This window comes from Aegilops tauschii, chromosome 3, assembly GCF_002575655.3.
Source record: "Aegilops tauschii subsp. strangulata cultivar AL8/78 chromosome 3, Aet v6.0, whole genome shotgun sequence".
Classification (NCBI taxonomy): Eukaryota; Viridiplantae; Streptophyta; class Magnoliopsida; order Poales; family Poaceae; genus Aegilops; species Aegilops tauschii.
Genome location: NC_053037.3, coordinates 93,370,365 through 93,390,424, shown reverse-complemented (window position 1 = coordinate 93,390,424; position 20,060 = coordinate 93,370,365). Strand labels below are relative to the sequence as shown.

General features: G+C 47.0%; 1 protein-coding gene across 1 annotated transcript; it reads right to left on the bottom strand.

Moving 5' to 3' along the window:
- Nucleotides 1–563: 563 nt before the first annotated feature.
- Nucleotides 564–1,139, bottom strand: LOC109777309 (uncharacterized). Its single transcript, XM_020335964.1, has one exon. It carries the CDS (start codon nt 1,137–1,139, stop codon nt 564–566), a length of 576 nt encoding a protein of 191 aa, XP_020191553.1.
- Nucleotides 1,140–20,060: the final 18,921 nt, after the last annotated feature.

The window sequence follows — 20,060 nt, the reverse complement described above, 5'->3', positions numbered from 1 at the left end:
CAAATTTCAGAGCGGCGGCACCCTCATCCTCGATGATCATGTTGTGCATGATCACACAACATGTCATCACCTCCCACAAGGTCTCCGGATCCTATTATTTTGCAGGTCCATGAACAACTGCAAAACGGGCCTGGAGAACTCCAAATGCCCTATCGACATCCTTTCTAGCTGCTTCTTGTCTTTGGGCAAAGTGAGCCTTTTTTTTGGCCAACTGGGTTTGAGATGGTGCTGACAAAGGTAGCGCATGGAGGATAGATACCGTCAACTAGATAGTAGCCCATGTTGTACTCATGTCCATTGAGAGTATAGTGGCAAGGAGGAGCTTTTCCTTTAGTCAGTCTCGCAAACAACGACGATCGTTGCAACACATTGATGTCATTGTGAGACTCGGGCATGCCAAGGAAAGCGTGCCAAATCCAATGATCCTGTTATGCAACAACTTCAAGAATGACGGTGTGCTTCTTAACATGACCCTGATATTTCCCTTGTAAAGCCTTCGGACAATTCTTCCATTTCCGATGCATGCACTCAATAGATCCAAGCAAACCTGGCCACCCTCTTGCTTATGAGATTGCCAGGAGCCTCTCGGTGTCTGCCATGGTTGGTTCTCTCAGGTACTGAGGTCCAAACACCTCGACCACTGCAGTTGTAAACCTGACCATGGCATCTCCGCATGTGCTCTCAGACACCCGTAGGTACTCGTCCCACAAATCAGCCGCCATGCCATAAGCAAGCATCCTGAGTGCGGCCGTGCACTTCTGGTAACCAGAGAAGCCAATCGTTCCCACGACATCCTTCTTCAGGATGAAGTAGTCATCGTATGACCGGACGCCATGGTACAAACGATCGAAGACAGTCTTGCGCATCCAAAAACAACGCCGGCGAAAATGGTCAGCAAATAGTGCATCGGGGACAAAGTAGTCGGCCATCAGTGTCAGATGCCCGCGCGCCCTATTGCGGTTAAGCACTCGATGACCCTTGATCGAGCCCTTGAAATTGAGAATATGCTCCTCCTCACGCTCCGCTTCTTCAAGGACCGCCAACATCATCGTCGTCTCATCGGAGTAGTCCTCCTTGTCCGACGAGCCGTCGGAGGACCCAACATACTGCTCGTATATGTACTCCAAATCGGAATCCATTGATACAAACAAGAAGGGACAACTATTTTCGGCTCCGGCGATTCATCGAACAGTTGCCGGGCATGGTAGAGGATGGTACCTGGCGGGGCGGTCGGAGGAGAGGGGGTTGAACGGAGATAGAGGAGAAGCGGCGGGAAGCCCTGGTGGATCGCTGGAGGTGGCGGAGGCGCAGATTTCCGGCAGGGGTGTGGCGTGGTGGCCGGGGTGGTGAAGCGGCAGTGACGACAAGAGAGAAAGAAGGAAGGAGAGAAAATGGGGAGGATGGAGTCACAGGGTCCGGAAAGGGTTTTGGGTGTGCTTGGGGTGTCAGATTTGTTGGGGAACGTAGTATTTCAAAAAATTTACCTACGATCACGCAAGATCTATCTATGTGATGCATAGCAACGAGCGGGAGAGTGTGTCCACGTACCCTCATAGACCGAAAGCGGAAGCGTTAAGTAACGCGGTTGATGTAGTCGAACGTCTTAGCGATCCAACCGATCAAGTACCGAACGCACGACACCTCCGCGATCTGCACACGTTCATCTCGGTGACGTCCCTCGAACTCTTGATCTAGCTGAGGCCGAGGGAGAGTTTCGTCAGCACGACGGCATGATGAAGTTACCGATGCGGGGCTTCGCCTAAGCACTACAACGATATGACCGAGGTGGAAATCTGTGGAGGGGGGCACCGCACACGGCTAAGATCAACTTGTGTGTATATGGGGTGCCCCCTCCCCCGTATATAAAGGAGGGGAGTAGGAGAGGGCCGGCCCTCATAGGGCACGCCCAAGGGGGGAGTCCTACTCCCAGTAGGAGTAGGTTTCCCCCCTTCCCTAGTTGGAGTAGGAGAAGAAGGAAGAGGGAGAGGGGGAGAAGGAAAGGGGGGCCGACCCCCACCCCAATTCGTATTGGCCTTGGGGGGGGGGGCGCCCTCCACCTGGCCTCCTCCTCCTCTCTTCCACTAAGGCCTAATAAGGCCCATTGACTCCCCAGGGGGTTCCGGTAACCTCCTAGTACTCCGGAAAATGCCCGAACTCATCCGGAACCATTCTGGTGTCCAAACATAGCCTTCCAATATATCGATCTTTATGTCTCGACCATTTCGAAACTCCTCGTCATGTCCGTGATCACATCCGGGACTCCAAACTACCTTCAATACATCAAAACACATAAACTCATAATACCGATCGTCATCGAACATTAAGCGTGCGGACGCTAGGGGTTCGAGAACTATGTAGACATGACCGAAACTCATCTCCGGTCAATAACCAATAGCGGAACCTGGATGCTCATATTGGCTCCCACATATTCTATGAAGATCTTTATCGGTCAAACCGTATAACAACGGTATGTTACTTCCCCAAGATTCGATCGTCGGTATCTCAATACCTAGTTCAATCTCGTTACCAGCAAGTCCCTTTACTCGTTCCGTAATGCATCATCCTGTAACTAACTCATTAGTCACATTGCTTGCAAGGCTTATAGTGATGTGCATTACAGAGAGGGCCCAGAGATACCTCTCCGACAATCGGAGTGACAAATCCTAATCTCGATCTATGCCAACTCAACAAACACCATCGGAGACACCTGTAGAGCATCTTTATAATCACCCAGTTACGTTGTGACGTTTGATAGCACACTAAGTGTTCCTCCGGTATTCGGGAGTTGCATAATCTCATAGTCATAGGAACATGTATAAGTCATGAAGAAAGCAATAGCAACAAACTAAACGATCATCATGCTAAGCTAATGGATGGGTCTTGTCAATCACATCATTCTCTAATGATGTGATCCCGTTCATCAAATGACAACTCATGTCTATGGTTTGGATACTTAACGATCTTTGATTAACGAGCTAGTCAAGTAGAGGCATACTAGTGACACTCTGTTTGTCTATGTATTCACATATGTACTAAGTTTCCAATTAATACAATTCTAGCATGAATAATAAACATTCATCATGATATAAGGAAATATAAATAACAACTTTATTATTACCTCTAGGGCATATTTCCTTCTGTCTCCCACTTGCACTAGAGTCAATAATCTAGATTACATAGTAATGATTCTAACACCCATGGAGTCTTGGCGCTGATCATGTTTTGCTCGTGAGAGAGGCTTAGTCAACGGGTCTGCAACATTCAGATCCGTATGTATCTTGCAAATCTCTATGTCTCCCTCCTTGACTTGATCGCAGATGGAATTGAAGCGTCTCTTGATGTGCTTGGTTCTCTTGTGAAATCTGGATTCCTTTGCCAAGGCAATTGCACCAGTATTGTCACAACAGATTTTCAATGGACCCGATGCATTAGGTATGACACCTAGATCAGATATGAACTCCTTCATCCAGACTCCTTCATTTGCTGCTTCCGAAGCAGCCATGTATTCCGCTTCACACGTAGATCCCGCAACAACGCTTTGCTTGGAACTACACCAACTGGAGCTCCACCGTACAATATAAATATGTATCCGGTTTGTGACTTAGAGTCATCCGGATCAGTGTCAAAGCTTGCATCGACGTAACCATTTACGACGAGCTCTTTGTCACCTCCATAAACGGGAAATATATCCTTAGTCCCTTTTAGGTATTTCAGGATGTTCTTGACCGCTGTCCAATGATCCACTCCTGGATTACTTTGGTACCTCCACGCTAAACTAATAGCAAGGCACACATCAGGTCTGGTACATAGCATTGCATACATGATAGAACCTATGGCTGAAGCATACGGAATGACTTTCATTTTCTCTCTATCTTCTGCAGTGGTCGGGCATTGAGTCTGACTCAACTTCACACCTTGTAACACAGGCAAGAACCCTTTCTTTGCTTGATCCATTTTGAACTTCTTCAAAACTTTATCAAGGTATGTGCTTTGTGAAAGTCCAATTAAGCGTCTTGATCTATCTCTATAGATCTTGATGCCCAATATATAAGCAGCTTCACCGAGATCTTTCATTGAAAAACTCTTGTTGAAGTATCCTTTTATGCTATCCAGAAATTCTATATCATTTCCAATCAACAATATGTCATCCACATATAATATTAGAAATGCTACAGAGCTCCCACTCACTTTCTTGTAAATACAGGCTTCTCCAAAAGTCTGTATAAAACCATATGCTTTGATCACACTGTCAAAATGTTTATTCCAACTCCGAGATGCTTGCACCAGTCCATAAATGGATCGCTTTAGCTTGCACACTTTGTTAGCATCCTTTGGATCGATAAAACCTTTGGGTTGCATCATATACAACTCTTCTTCTAGAAATCCATTCAGGAATGGATTTTTTACATCCATTTGCCAAATTTCATAATCATAAAATGCGGCAATTGCTAACATGATTCGAACGGACTTAAGCATCGCTACGGGTGAGAAGGTCTCATCGTAGTCAACTCCTTGAACTTGTCAAAAACCTTGCGCAACAAGTCGAGCTTTGTAGACAATAACATTACCGTCAGCGTCAGTCTTCTTCCTGAAGATCCATTTTTTCTCTATGGCTTGCCGATCATCGGGCAAATCAACCAAAGTCCACACTTTGTTCTCATACATGGATCCCATCTCAGATTTCATGGCCTCAAGCCATTTCGCGGAATCTGGGCTCATCATCGCTTCCTCATAGTTCGTAGGTTCGCCATGGTCAAGTAACATGACCTCCAGAACAGGATTACCGTACCACTCTGGTGCGGATCTTACTCTGGTTGACCTACGAGGTTCGGTAGTAACTTGATCTGAAGTTACATGATCATCATCATTAGCTTCCTCACTAATTGGTGTAGGAATCACAGGAACTGACTTCTGTGATGAACTACTTTGCAATAAGGGAGCAGCTACAGTTACCTCATCAAGTTCTACTTTCCTCCCACTCACTTCTTTCGAGAGAAACTCCTTCTCTAGAAAGGATACATTCTTAGCAATGAATATCTTGCTTTCGGATCTGTGATAGAAGGTGTACCCAACAGTCTCTTTTGGGTATCCTATGAAGACACATTTCTCCGATTTGGGTTCGAGCTTATCAGGTTGAAGCTTTTTCACATAAGCATCGCAGCCCCAAACTTTAAGAAACAACAACTTGGGTTTCTTGCCAAACCACAGTTCATAAGGTGTCGTCTCAACGGATTTAGATGTGCCCTATTTAACGTGAATGCACCTGTCTCTAAAGCATAACCCCAAAACGATAGCGGTAAATCAGTAAGAGACATCATAGATCGCACCATATCTAATAAAGTGCGGTTACGATGTTCGGACACACCATTACGCTATGGTGTTCCGGGTGGCGTGAGTTGCGAAACTATTCCGCATTGTTTCAAATGAAGACCAAACTCGTAACTCTAATATTCTCCTGAATGATCAGATCGCAGAAACTTTATTTTCTTGTTACGATGATTTTCCACTTCACTCTGAAATTCTTTGAACTTTTCAAATGTTTCAGACTTATGTTTCATCAAGTAGATATACCCATATCTGCTCAAATCATCTGTGAAGGTCAGAAAATAACGATACTCGCCGCGAGCCTCAACATTCATTGGACCGCATACATCAGTATGTATTATTTCCAATAAATCTGTTGCTCGCTCCATTGTTCCGGAGAACGGAGTTTTAGTCATCATGCCCATGAGGCATGGTTCTCAAGTACCAAGTGATTCATAATCAAGTGATTCCAAAAGTCCATCAGTATGGAGTTTCTTCATCCGCTTTACACCAATATGACCCAAACGGCAGTGCCACAAATAAATTGCACTATCATTATCAACTCTGCATCTTTTGGCTTTAATATTATGAATATGTGTATCACTACTATCGAGATTCAACAAAAATAGACCACTATTCAAGGGTGCATGACCATAAAAGATATTACTCATATAAATAGAACAACCATTATTCTCAGATTTAAATGAATAACCGTCTCGCATCAAACAAGATCCAGATATAATGTTCATGCTTAACGCTGGCACCAAATAAAAATTATTCAGGTCTAAAACTAACCCCGTGTTGGAAATATGCCCTAGAGGCAATAATAAAATGGTTATTATTATATTTCTTTGTTCATGATAATTGTCTATTGTTCATGCTATAATTGTGTTATCCGGAAATCGTAATACATGTGTGAATACATAGACCACAACGTGTCCCTAGTAAGCCTCTAGTTGACTAGCTCGTTGATCAACAGATAGTCATGGTTTCCTGACTATGGACATTGGATGTCATTGATAACGGGATCACATCATTAGGAGAATGATGTGATGGACAAGACCCAATCCTAAGCATAGCTCAAAGATCGTGTAGTTCGTTTGCTAGAGCTTTTCCAATGTCAAGTATCTTTTCCTTAGACCATGAGATCGTGCAACTCCCGGATACCGTAGGAGTGCTTTGGGTGTACCAAACGTCACAACGTAACTGGGTGACTATAAAGGTGCACTACGGGTATCTCCGAAAGTGTCTGTTGGGTTGGCACGAATCGAGACTGGGATTTGTCACTCTGTATGACGGAGAGGTATCTCTGGGCCCACTCAGTAATGCATCATCATGATGAGCTCAATGTGACTAAGGAGTTAGCCACGGGATCATGCATTACGGTACGAGTAAAGTGACTTGCCGGTAACGAGATTGAACAAGGTATTGGGAAACCGACGATCGAATCTCGGGCAAGTAATGTACCGATTGACAAAGGGAATTGTATACGGGATTGATTGAATCCTCGACATCGTGGTTCATCCGATGAGATCATCATGGAACATGTAGGATCCAACATGGGTATCCAGATCCCGCTGTTGGTTATTGACCGGAGAGGCGTCTCGGTCATGTCTGCATGTCTCCCGAACCCGTAGGGTCTACACACTTAAGATTCGGTGACGCTAGGGTTGTAGATATATTAGTATGCGGAAACCCGAAAGTTGTTCGGAGTCCCGGATGAGATCCCGGACATCAGGAGGAGTTCCGGAATGGTCCGGAGGTAAAGAATTATATATAGGAAGTCCAGTTTCGGCCATCGGGAAAGTTTCGGGGGTTATCGGTATTGTACCGGGACCACCGAAAGGGTCCCGGGGGTCCACCGGGTGGGGCCACCTATCCCGGAGGGCCCCATGGGCTGAAGTGGGAGGGGAACCAGCCCCTAGTGGGCTGGGGCGCCCCCCTTGGGCCTCCTCCTGCGCCTAGGGTTGGAAACCCTAGGGGTGGGGGCGCCCCACTTGGCTTGGGGGGCAAGCCACCCCCCTTGGCCGCCGCCCCCCCCTCAGATGGGATCTCCAGGGGGCCGGCGCCCCCCCAGGACCCCTATATATAGTGGGGGGGGGAGGGAGGGCAGCAGTACCCTAGCCCCTGGCGCCTCCCTCTCCCTCCCGTGACACCTCTCCCTCCCGCTTGCGCTTGGCGAAGCCCTGCCGGGATCCCCGCTACTTCCACCACCACGCCGTCGTGCTGCTGGATCTCTATCAACCTCTCCTTCCCCCTTGCTAGATCAAGAAGGAGGAGATGTCGCTGCTCCGTACGTGTGTTGAACGCGGAGGTGCCGTCCGTTCGGCGCTCGGTCATCGGTGATTTGGATCACGACGAGTACGACTCCATCAACCCCGTTCACTTGAACGCTTCCGCTCGCGATCTACAAGGGTATGTAGATGCACTCCTTCCTTCTCATTGCTAGTAAACTCCATAGATGGATCTTGGTGATGCGTAGAAAATTTTAAAATTCTGCAACGATCCCCAACAGTGGCATCATGAGCCAGGCCTATGCGTAGTTACTATGCACGAGTAGAACACAAAGCAGTTGTGGGCGTAGATGTTGTCAATTTTTCTTGCACTACTAGTCTTATCTTGTTTCGGCGGTATTGTGGGATGAAGCGGCCCGGACCGACCTTGCACGTACGCTTACGTGAGACAGGTTCCACCGACTGACATGCACTAGTTGCATAAGGTGGCTAGCGGGTGTCTGTCTCTCCCACTTTAGTCGGAACGGATTCGATGAAAAGGGTCCTTATGAAGGGTAAATAGAAATTGGCATATCACGTTGTGGTTTTACGTAGGTAAGAAACGTTCTTGCTAGAAACCTATAGAAGCCACGTAAAAACTTGCAACAACAATTAGAGGACGTCTAACTTGTTTTTGCAGCATGTGCCTTGTGATGTGATATGGCCAAAAGGATGTGATGAATGAGATATATGTGATGTATGAGATTGATCATGTTCTTGTAATAGGAATCACGACTTGCATGTCGATGAGTATGACAACCGGCAGGAGCCATAGGAGTTGTCTTTATTTTTTGTATGACCTGCGTGTCATTGAATAACGCCATGTAAATTACTTTACTTTATTGCTAAACACGTTAGCCATAGAAGTAGAAGTAATCGTTGGCGTGACAACTTCATGAAGACACGATGATGGAGATCATGATGATGGAGATCATGGTGTCATGCCGGTGACGAAGATGATCATGGCGCCCCGAAGATGGAGATCAAAGGAGCAAAATGATATTGGCCATATCATGTCACTATTTGATTGCATGTGATGTTTATCATGTTTTACATCTTATTTGCTTAGAATGACGGTAGTAAGTAAGATGATCCCTTATAATAATTTCAAGAAAGTGTTCCCCCTAACTGTGCACCGTTGCGAAGGTTCCTTGTTTCGAAGCACCACGTGATGATCGGGTGTGATAGATTCTAACGTTCGCATACAATGGGTGTTGACGAGCCTAGCATGTAGAGACATGGCCTTGGAACACACGCAATACACTTAGGTTGACTTGACGAGCCTAGCATGTACAGACATGGCCTCGGAACACGGAAGACCGAAAGGTCGAGCATGAGTCGTATAGAAGATACGATCAACATAAAGATGTTCACCGATCTTGACTAGTCCGTCTCACGTGATGATCGGACACGGCCTAGTTGACTCGGATCATGTTTCACTTAGATGACTAGAGGGATGTCTATCTGAGTGGGAGTTCATTGAATAATTTGATTAGATGAACTTAATTATCATGAACTTAGTCTAAAATCTTTACAATATGTCTTGTAGATCAAATGGCCCACGTTGCCCTCAACTTCAACGCGTTCCTAGAGAAAACCAAGCTGAAAGATGATGGCAACAACTATACGGACTGGGTCCGGAACCTGAGGATCATCCTCATAGCTGCCAAGAAAGATTATGTCCTAGAAGCACCGCTAGGTGAAGCACCCATCCCAGAGAACCAAGACGTTATGAACGCTTGGCAATCACGTACTGATGATTACTCCCTCGTTCAGTGCGGCATGCTTTACAGCTTGGAACCGGGGCTCCAAAAGCGTTTTGAGAAACACGGAGCATATGAGATGTTCGAAGAGCTGAAAATGGTTTTCCAAGCTCATGCCCGGGTCGAGAGATATGAAGTCTCCGACAAGTTCTTCAGTTGTAAAATGGAGGAAAATAGTTCTGTCAGTGAGCACATACTCAAAATGTCTGGGTTACACAACCGCTTGTCTCAGCTGGGAGTTAATCTCCCGGATGACGCGGTCATTGACAGAATCCTTCAGTCGCTTCCACCAAGCTACAAGAGCTTTGTGATGAACTTCAATATGCAGGGGATGGAAAAGACCATTCCTGAGGTATATTCAATGCTGAAATCAGCGGAGGTGGAGATCAAAAAGGAACATCAAGTGTTGATGGTGAATAAAACCACTAAGTTCAAGAAAGGCAAGGGTAAGAAGAACTTCAAGAAGGACGGCAAGGGAGTTGCCGCGCCCGGTAAGCCAGTTGCCGGGAAGAAGTCAAAGAATGGACCCAAGCCTGAGACTGAGTGCTTTTATTGCAAGGGAAGTGGTCACTGGAAGCGGAACTGCCCCAAATACTTAGCGGACAAGAAGGCCGGCAACACCAAAGGTATATGTGATATACATGTAATTGATGTGTACCTTACCAGTACTCGTAGTAGCTCCTGGGTATTTGATACCGGTGCGGTTGCTCATATTTGTAACTCAAAACAGGAGCTGCGGAATAAGCGGAGACTGGCGAAGGACGAGGCGACGATGCGCGTCGGGAATGGTTCCAAGGTTGATGTGATCGCCGTCGGCACGCTACCTCTGCATTTACCTACGGGATTAGTTTTAAACCTCAATAATTGTTATTTAGTGCCAGCTTTGAGCATGAACATTGTATCTGGATCTCGTTTAATGCGAGATGGCTACTCATCTAAATCCGAGAATAATGGTTGTTCTATTTATATGAGAGATATGTTTTATGGTCATGCCCCGCTGGTCAATGGTTTATTCTTAATGAATCTTGAACGTGATGTTACACATATTCATAGTGTGAATACCAAAAGATGTAAAGTTGATAACGATAGTCCCACATACTTGTGGCACTGCCGCATTGGTCACATTGGTGTCAAGCGCATGAAGAAGATCCATGCAGATGGACTTTTGGAGTCTCTTGATTACGAATCATTTGACACGTGCGAACCATGCCTCATGGGTAAGATGACCAAGACTCCGTTCTCCGGAACGATGGAGCGAGCAACCAACTTATTGGAAATCATACATACTGATGTGTGCGGTCCAATGAGTGTTGAGGCTCGCGGTGGCTATCGTTATGTTCTCACTCTCACTGATGACTTAAGTAGATATGGGTATGTCTACCTAATGAAACACAAGTCTGAAACCTTTGAAAAGTTCAAGGAATTTCAGAGTGAGGTTGAGAATCAACGTGACAGGAAAATAAAGTTCCTACGATCAGATCGTGGAGGGGAATATTTAAGTCACGAATTTGGCACACACTTAAGGAAATGTGGAATAGTTTCACAACTCACGCCGCCTAGAACACCTCGGCGAAATGGTGTGTCCAAACGTCGTAATCGCACTCTATTGGATATGGTGCGATCTATGATGTCTCTTACCGATCTACCGCTCTCATTTTGGGGCTATGCTTTAGAGACTGCCGCATTCACTTTAAATAGGGCTCCGTCGAAATCCGTTGAGACGACACCATATGAATTATGGTTTGGGAAGAAACCTAAGCTGTCGTTTCTAAAAGTTTGGGGATGCGATGCTTATGTCAAGAAACTTCAACCTGAAAAGCTCGAACCCAAGTCGGAGAAATGCGTCTTCATAGGATACCCCAAGGAAACTATTGGGTATACCTTCTACCTCAGATCCGAAGGCAAGATTTTTGTTGCCAAGAACGGGTCCTTTCTGGAGAAAGAGTTTCTCTCGAAAGAAGTGAGTGGGAGGAAAGTGGAACTTGATGAGGTGATAGTCACCCCTTCCGAACCGGAAAGTAGCGCAGCACGGGAAGATGTTCCTGTGGTGCCTACACCGACTGGGGAGGAAGTTAATGATGATGATCATGAAGCTTCGGATCAAGTTACTGCTGAACTTCGTAGGTCCACAAGGACACGTTCCGCACCAGAGTGGTACGGCAACCCTGTCCTGGAAATCATGTTGTTAGACAACAAGTGAACCTTCGAACTATGAAGAAGCGATGGCGGGCCCGGATTCCAACAAATGGCTTGAAGCCATGCAATCCGAGATAGGATCCATGTATGAAAACAAAGTGTGGACTTTGACAGACTTGCCCGATGATCGGCGAGCGATAGAAAACAAATGGATCTTTAAGAAGAAGACGGACGCGGATGGTAATGTTACCATCTATAAAGCTCGACTTGTCGCTAAGGGTCATCGACAAGTTCAAGGGGTTGACTACGATGAGACTTTCTCACCCGTACCGAAGCTAAAGTCCGTCCGAATCATGTTAGCAATTGCCGCATACTATGATTATGAGATATGGCAGATGGACGTCAAAACGGCATTCCTTAACGGCTTTCTTAAGGAAGAATTGTATATGATGCAGCCGGAAGGTTTTGTCGATCCTAAGAATGCTAACAAGGTATGCAAGCTCCAGCGCTCCATCTATGGGCTGGTGCAAGCATCTCGGAGTTGGAACATTCGATTTGATGAGATGATCAAAGCGTTTGGGTTTACACAGACTTATGGAGAAGCCTGTGTTTACAAGAAAGTGAGTGGGAGCTCTGTAGCATTTCTCATATTATATGTGGATGACATACTATTGATGGGAAATGATATAGAATTCTTGGAAAGAATAAAGGCCTACTTGAATAAGTGTTTTTTCAATGAAGGACCTTGGAGAAGCTGCTTATATATTAGGCATCAAGACCTATAGAGATAGATCAAGACGCCTCATTGGTCTTTCACAGAGTACGTACCTTGACAAGATATTGAAGAAGTTCAATATGGATCAGTCCAAGAAAGGGTTCTTGCCTATATTGCAAGGTGTGCAATTGAGCACGGCTCAATGCCCGATCATGGCAGAAGATAGAGAAAAGATGAGTGTCATCCCCTATACCTCGGCCATAGGGTCTATTATGTATGCCATGCTGTGTACCAGACCTGATGTAAACCTTGCCGTAAGTTTGGTAGGAAGGTACCAAAGTAATCCCGGCATGGAACACTGGACAACGGTCAAGAATATCCTGAAGTACCTAAAAAGGACTAAGGATATGTTTCTCGTTTATGGAGGTGACGAAGAGCTCGTCGTAAAGGGTTACGTTGACTCTAGCTTCGACACAGATCTGGATGACTCCAAGTCACAAACCGGATATGTGTATATTTTGAATGGAGGGGCAGTAAGCTGGTGCAGTTGCAAGCAAAGCGTCATGGTGGGATCTACATGTGAAGCGGAGTACATGGCAGCCTCAGAGGCAGCACAGGAAGCAGTCTGGATAAAGGAGTTCATTACCGACCTAGGGGTGCTTCCCAATGCGTCGGGCCGGATGACTCTCTTCTGTGACAACACTGGAGCTATTGCCCTTGCCAAGGAGCCCAGGTTTCACAGGAAGACCAGGCATATCAAGCGTCGCTTCAACTCCATTCGTGAAAGTGTTCAAAATGGAGACATAGATATTTGTAAAGTACATACGGACCTGAATGTAGCAGATCCGTTGACTAAACCTCTCCCTAGAGCAAAACATGATCAACACCAGAACTCTATGGGTGTTCGATTCATCACAATGTAACTAGATTATTGACTCTAGTGCAAGTGGGAGACTGTTGGAAATATGCCCTAGAGGCAATAATAAAATGGTTATTATTATATTTCTTTGTTCATGATAATTGTCTATTGTTCATGCTATAATTGTGTTATCCGGAAATCGTAATACATGTGTGAATACATAGACCACAACGTGTCCCTAGTAAGCCTCTAGTTGACTAGCTCGTTGATCAACAGATAGTCATGGTTTCCTGACTATGGACATTGGATGTCATTGATAACGGGATCACATCATTAGGAGAATGATGTGATGGACAAGACCCAATCCTAAGCATAGCTCAAAGATCGTGTAGTTCGTTTGCTAGAGCTTTTCCAATGTCAAGTATCTTTTCCTTAGACCATGAGATCGTGCAACTCCCGGATACCGTAGGAGTGCTTTGGGTGTACCAAACGTCACAACGTAACTGGGTGACTATAAAGGTGCACTACGGGTATCTCCGAAAGTGTCTGTTGGGTTGGCACGGATCGAGGCTGGGATTTGTCACTCCGTATGACGGAGAGGTATCTCTGGGCCCACTCGGTAATGCATCATCATGATGAGCTTAATGTGACTAAGGAGTTAGCCACGGGATCATGCATTACGGTACGAGTAAAGTGACTTGCCGGTAACGAGATTGAACAAGGTATTGGGATACCGACGATCGAATCTCGGGCAAGTAACGTACCGATTGACAAAGGGAATTGTATACGGGATTGATTGAATCCTCGACATCGTGGTTCATCCGATGAGATCATCGTGGAACATGTAGGAGCCAACATGGGTATCCAGATCCCGCTGTTGGTTATTGACCGGAGAGGCGTCTCGGTCAGGTCTGCATGTCTCCCGAACCCGTAGGGTCTACACACTTAAGGTTCGGTGACGCTAGGGTTGTAGAGATATTAGTATGCGGAAACCCTAAAGTTGTTCGGAGTCCCGGATGAGATCCCGGACGTCACGAGAAGTTCCGGAATGGTCCGGAGGTAAAGAATTATATATAGGAAGTCCAGTTTCGGCCACCGGGAAAGTTTCGGGGGTTATCGGTATTGTACCGGGACCACCGGGTGGGGCCACCTGTCCCGGAGGGCCCCATGGGCTGAAGTGGGAGGGGAACCAGCCCCTAGTAGGCTGGGGCGCCCCCCTTGGGCCTCCTCCTGCGCCTAGGGTTGGAAACCCTAGGGGTGGGGGGCGCCCCACTTGGCTTGGGGGGCAAGCCACCCCCCTTGGCCGCCGCCCCCCTCAGATGGGATCTCCAGGGGGCCGGCGCCCCCCCAGGACCCCTATATATAGTGGGGGGGGGGAGGGGGGCAGCAGTACCCTAGCCCCTGGCGCCTCCCTCTCCCTCCCGTGACACCTCTCCCTCCCGCTTGCGCTTGGCGAAGCCCTGCCGGGATCCCCGCTACTTCCACCACCACGCCGTCGTGCTGCTGGATCTCCATCAACCTCTCCTTCCCCCTTGCTGGATCAAGAAGGAGGAGACGTCGCTGCTCCGTACGTGTGTTGAACGCAGAGGTGCCGTCCGTTCGGCGCTCGGTCATCGGTGATTTGGATCACGACGAGTACGACCCCATCAACCCCGTTCACTTGAACGCTTCCGCTCGCGATCTACAAGGGTATGTAGATGCACTCCTTCCTTCTCGTTGCTAGTAAACTCCATAGATGGATCTTGGTGATGCGTAGAAAATTTTGAAATTCTGCAACGATCCCCAACACCCCGAAGGTAGATGTATAGGTAGCGTGCCGACGGCGATCACATCGACTTTGGAACCATTTCCCACGCGCATCGTCACCTCGTCCTTAGCCAATCTTCGCTTAATCCGTAGTCGTTGTTTCGAGTTGCAAATATTAGCAACATAACCAGTATCAAATACCCAGGCACTACTGCTAGCATTAGTAAGGTACACATCAATAACATGTATATCACATATACCTTTGTTCACTTTGCCGTCCTTCTTATCCGCCAAATACTTGGGGCAGTTCCGCTTCCAGTGACCAGTCCCTTTGCAGTAGAAGCACTCAGTCTCAGGCTTAGGTCCAGACTTGGGCTTCTTCACTTGAGCAGCAACTTGCTTGCTGTTCTTCTTGAAGTTCCCTTTCTTCCCTTTACCCTTTTTCTTGAAACTGGTGGTCTTGTTGACCATCAACACTTGATGCTCCTTCTTGATTTCTACCTCCGCAGCCTTTAGCATTGCGAAGAGCTCGGGAATTGTCTTATCCATCCCTTGCATATTATAGTTCATCACGAAGCTTTTGTAGCTTGGTGGCACTGATTGAAGAACTCTGTCAATGACACTATCAACCGGAAGATTAACTCCCAGTTGAGTCAAGTGATTATGATACCCAGACATTTTGAGTATATGTTTACTGACAGAACTATGCTCCTCCATTTTACAGCTGTAGAACTTATTGGAGACTTCATATCTCTCAATCCGGGCATTTGCTTGAAATATTAACTCTAACTCCTGGAACATCTCATATGCTCCATGACGTTCAAAACGTCGTTGAAGTCCTGGTTCTAAGCCGTAAAGCATGGCACACTAAACTATCGAGTAGTCATCAGCTTTGCTCTGCCAGGCGTTCACAACGTCCGGTGTTGCTCCTGCAGCGGGTCTTGCACCTAGCGGTGCTTCCAGGACGCAATTCTTCTGTGCAGCAATGAGGATAATCCTCAAGTTACGAACCCCGTCCGTGTAGTCGCTACCATCATCTTTCAACTTAGCTTTCTCTAGGAACACATTAAAATTCAAAGGAACAGTAGCACCGGCCATTGATCTACAACAACATAGACATGCAAAATACTATCAGGTACTAAGTTCATGATAAGTTAAAGTTCAATTAATCATATTACTTAAGAACTCCCACTTAGATAGACATCCCTCTAATCATCTAAGTGATCACGCGATCCAAAACCATGTCCGATCATCACATGAGATGGAGTAGTTTTCAATGGTGAACATCACTATGTTGATCATATCTACTATATGATTCACGCTCGACCTTTCGGTCTCAGTGTTCCGAGGCCATATCTGCATATGCTAGGCTCGTCAAGTTTAACCCGAGTATTCTGCGTGTGCAAAACTGGCTTGCACCAGTTGTATGTGAACGTAGAGCTTATCACACCCGATCATCACGTTGTGTCTCGGCACGACAAACTTTCGCAACGGTGCATACTCAGGGAGAACAGTTATACCTTGAAATTTAGTGAGAGATCATCTTATAATGCTACCGCCGAACTAAGCAAAATAAGATGCATAAAGGATAAACATCACATGCAATCAATATAAGTGATATGATATGGCCATCATCATCTTGTGCGTTTGATCTCCATCTCCAAAGCACCGTCATGATCACCATCGTCACCGGCTTGACACCTTGATCTCCATCGAAGCATCGTTGTCGTCTCGCCAGCTATTGCTATCACGACTATCGCTACCGCTTAGTGATAAAGTAAAGCAATTACATGGCGATTGCATTGCATACAATAAAGCGACAACCATATGGCTCCTGCCAGTTGTCGATAACTCTCTTACAAAACATGATCATCTCATACAACAATTTATATCATCACGTCTTGACCATATCACATCACAACATGCCCTGCAAAAACAAGTTAGACATCCTCTACTTTGTTGTTGCAAGTTTTACGTGGCTTTGCATATCATTAGCATCATGGGTATTCAAAGAATTCATACTAACAATATTGCAATCATGCTCATCATTCACATATTTAGTGCGAAACATTTTAATGCATTCTTCCTCTAGCAATTGATCACAATTATCGGAATCCTTATTTTCACGGAAGACATTAAAAAGATGAAGCGTATGAGGCACCCTCAATTCCATTTTTTTTTGTAATTTTGTTTTATAGACTAAACTAGTGATAAACAAGAAACTAAAAGATTCGATTGCAAGATCTAAAGATATACCTTCAAGCACTCACCTCCCCGGCAACGACGCGATAAAAGAGCTTGATGTCTACTACACAACCTTCTTCTTGTAGACATTGTTGGGCCTCCAACTGCAGAGGTTTGTAGGACAGTAGCAAATTTCCCTCAAGTGGATGACCTAAGGTTTATCAATCCGTGGGAGGCGTAGGTTGAAGATGGTCTCTCTCAGACAACCCTGCAACCAAATAACAAAGAGTCTCTTGTGTCCCCAACACACCCAATACAATGGTAAATTGTATAGGTGCACTAGTTCGGCGAAGAGATGGTGATAAAAGTGCAATATGGATGGTAGATATAGGTTTTTGTAATCTGAAAATATAAAAACAGCAAGGTAACAAGTGGTAAAGGTGAGCGTAAACGGTATCGCAATGCTAGGAAACAAGGCCTAGGGTTCATACTTTCACTAGTGCAAGTTCTCTCAACAATAATAACATAATTGGATCATAACTATCCCTCAACATGCAACAAAGAGTCACTCAAAAGCCACTAATAGCGGAGAACAAACGAAGAGATTATGGTAGGGTACGAAACCACCTCAAAGTTATTCTTTCTGATCAATCTATTCAAGAGTCCGTAGTAAAATAACACGAAGCTATTCTTTCCGTTCGATCTGTAACGCCCGGATAATTAAGCTACGGTGAAACTCTGCTAATGATGCCACGTCACCTCCGTTACTATTGCTAATCTCGCGTTAGTTCAAAACCGGTTCAAAAATCAAATTCAAAATATGGCAAACGATAAAAGTTTTCAAACATCAAAACTAAAATGTTCGGAGTGTGCCAAATAATGCCTAGGTATTTGAGGTGAAGGAAACACACTTTTACAGAATGCATAAATATTTTAAATTGAATTAAAATAGAAAAAGAAAATGAAATAAAGAAAAAGAATAAACCAGAAACAAACAAATACAAAAAAAGGCAGCCACCCCCCCACTGGACCAGGCGGCCCAGCTCACAGCCAGGCCGGCCCACCTGGCCCATCCGGCCGACCCAGCCCACTCCCCCGTTCCCCCGATCGCTCTCTCCCCTTCCCTGTTTCCCCGACCAGGGTCGGAACAGGGGCGCGTCCCCGCCCGACCACCTCGCCGGCACCGACGCCGGGAGGGGATAAGGCCACCACGCCCCCGCCTCCTCGATCCCATCTCCCACTCACCCCCGCTCTCCCTCTCGGCCCCTGCGCCTCCCCTCCCCTCAGATCCACCTCGCCGCTTCTCCTTCCCCATCGCATCCGAGCGCCACCACCGCCATGGCTCCGGCCTAACCACGGCCACCGTGCCCACCTCGCCGCCCCACTGTGTCTCCAAGGGCCGCCATCGTCTGTTCCTTCGACTGGTGCACCCCGTTGGAGTTCGGAGCCACCGCAACGCCCATGACGCCGCCGTCTTCCTCCTCTGCTCCGACAAGCTTCGCCGCAGCTCTTCACCAACTCCAGCGACGCCCTCTGCTCTACTAAACCCCCAAGGGCCACCGTGTGTTCTGCTCGGTGAGCCCCCGCTTCCTCCCCGTTTGCTCTCTCGCGCGCCTTAACTAGCTGCCGCCGAAGCGCCCGGACGCAGCGCCGCGGAACTCGTCGCCGACGAGTCTCCGGTGACCAAATGGTCACGGGCCAGTGCCGGTTGCACTCACCGCGCCCCGTAGATCCTCCCCAACCTCTCCGTTTGTTCGCTAGCTCGCCGTAGCTCCGATCTTCTCGAGCTCCCGTATGCGTCGCCGCCCGCGCTCGTCGCCGGCAGCCGTCCGGTGACCCTTTGGTCCCGGGCTCGTGCCGTTGTGCTCTCGCGCGCACGTAGGCCTTGCCCCGCTCTCCGGTTTGCCCGAACCCGCCGCGTATCATCGTTCTTGTTGCTCGCCCGGAGCACCTCGCCGCCGGCGAGCTCGAAGCACTTGCCCCCGTCCGTTCCAACACCTCTGGCCACCACCGTTCGACGCGCGACACCGAGCCGCGTCAAACGCACCCGGCCACAGCCCTGTGCGTGAAATCCGCGCCCCTCCCAAGCCGCGCCGCCGCGTTTGCCTTGCCGGAGTAGCTCCGGCGCATCTCTGGCCGGTGTCTGACATGGCGCCGCGGGTCCCGCCGCCTGGGCCACTGACTGGTGGGCCCAGGGCCCCCCTTTGACCAGTTAACTTGGGTCAACGCTGACATGGCCGCCCCCTGTGTCTATGACATGTGGGTCTCGTATGAATAAACAAATTAAAATAAATAAATAAACTGTTAGTTAGTTGGTTAATTAAAACTGCTAAACACTCACTGACCAGTAGGCCCCACCCGCTAATTAGGTTAATTAGATTAAACCAACCCTGTTTAGTTAGTTCAGTCAATGACACGTGGGTCCCACTGGACCCACAGGTCAGATTTGACCCAGTCAACCGCACTGTTGGCTGATGACCTCAACATTGCATCATGATGACATCAGCAGGCACTATTCTGGATAATGTTAGAATTAATTAGATAAATAAATTCAGAAAAATAATTAAAACTTTAGAAAAACATAGAAAATAAATCGTAGCTCAGATGAAAATGTTTTCTACATGAAAGTTGCTCAGAACGACGAGACGAATCCGAATACGCTGCCCATTCGTCTGCCACACATCCCTAGCATAGCAAACATGCAACATTTCACCTCCGGTTCATCTGTCCGAAAACGCGAAACACTGGGAATACTTTCCCGGATGTTTCCCCCCTTCACCGGTATCACCTACTACCGCGTTAGGGCACACCTAGCAACGCTCATTGTCATGTCATGCATCGTCATGCATATGTTTGCATTATATTTATTGCTTCTTCCCCCTCTTCTCTCGCTAGACACCGAGACCGACGCCGCTGCTACCCAGTACGACTACGGTGTTGACGACCCCTCCTACTTGCCAGAGCAACCAGGCAAGCCCCCCCTTGATCACCAGATATCGCCTATTCTTCTCTCTACTGCTTGCATTAGAGTAGTGTAGCATGTTACTGCTTTCCGTTAATCCTATCCTGATGCATAGCAT

Excerpts from the sequence above, each read along its gene's own strand:
- LOC109777309 (XM_020335964.1), bottom strand. The coding sequence starts at position 1,139 with ATGGATTCCGATTTGGAGTACATATACGAGCAGTATGTTGGGTCCTCC.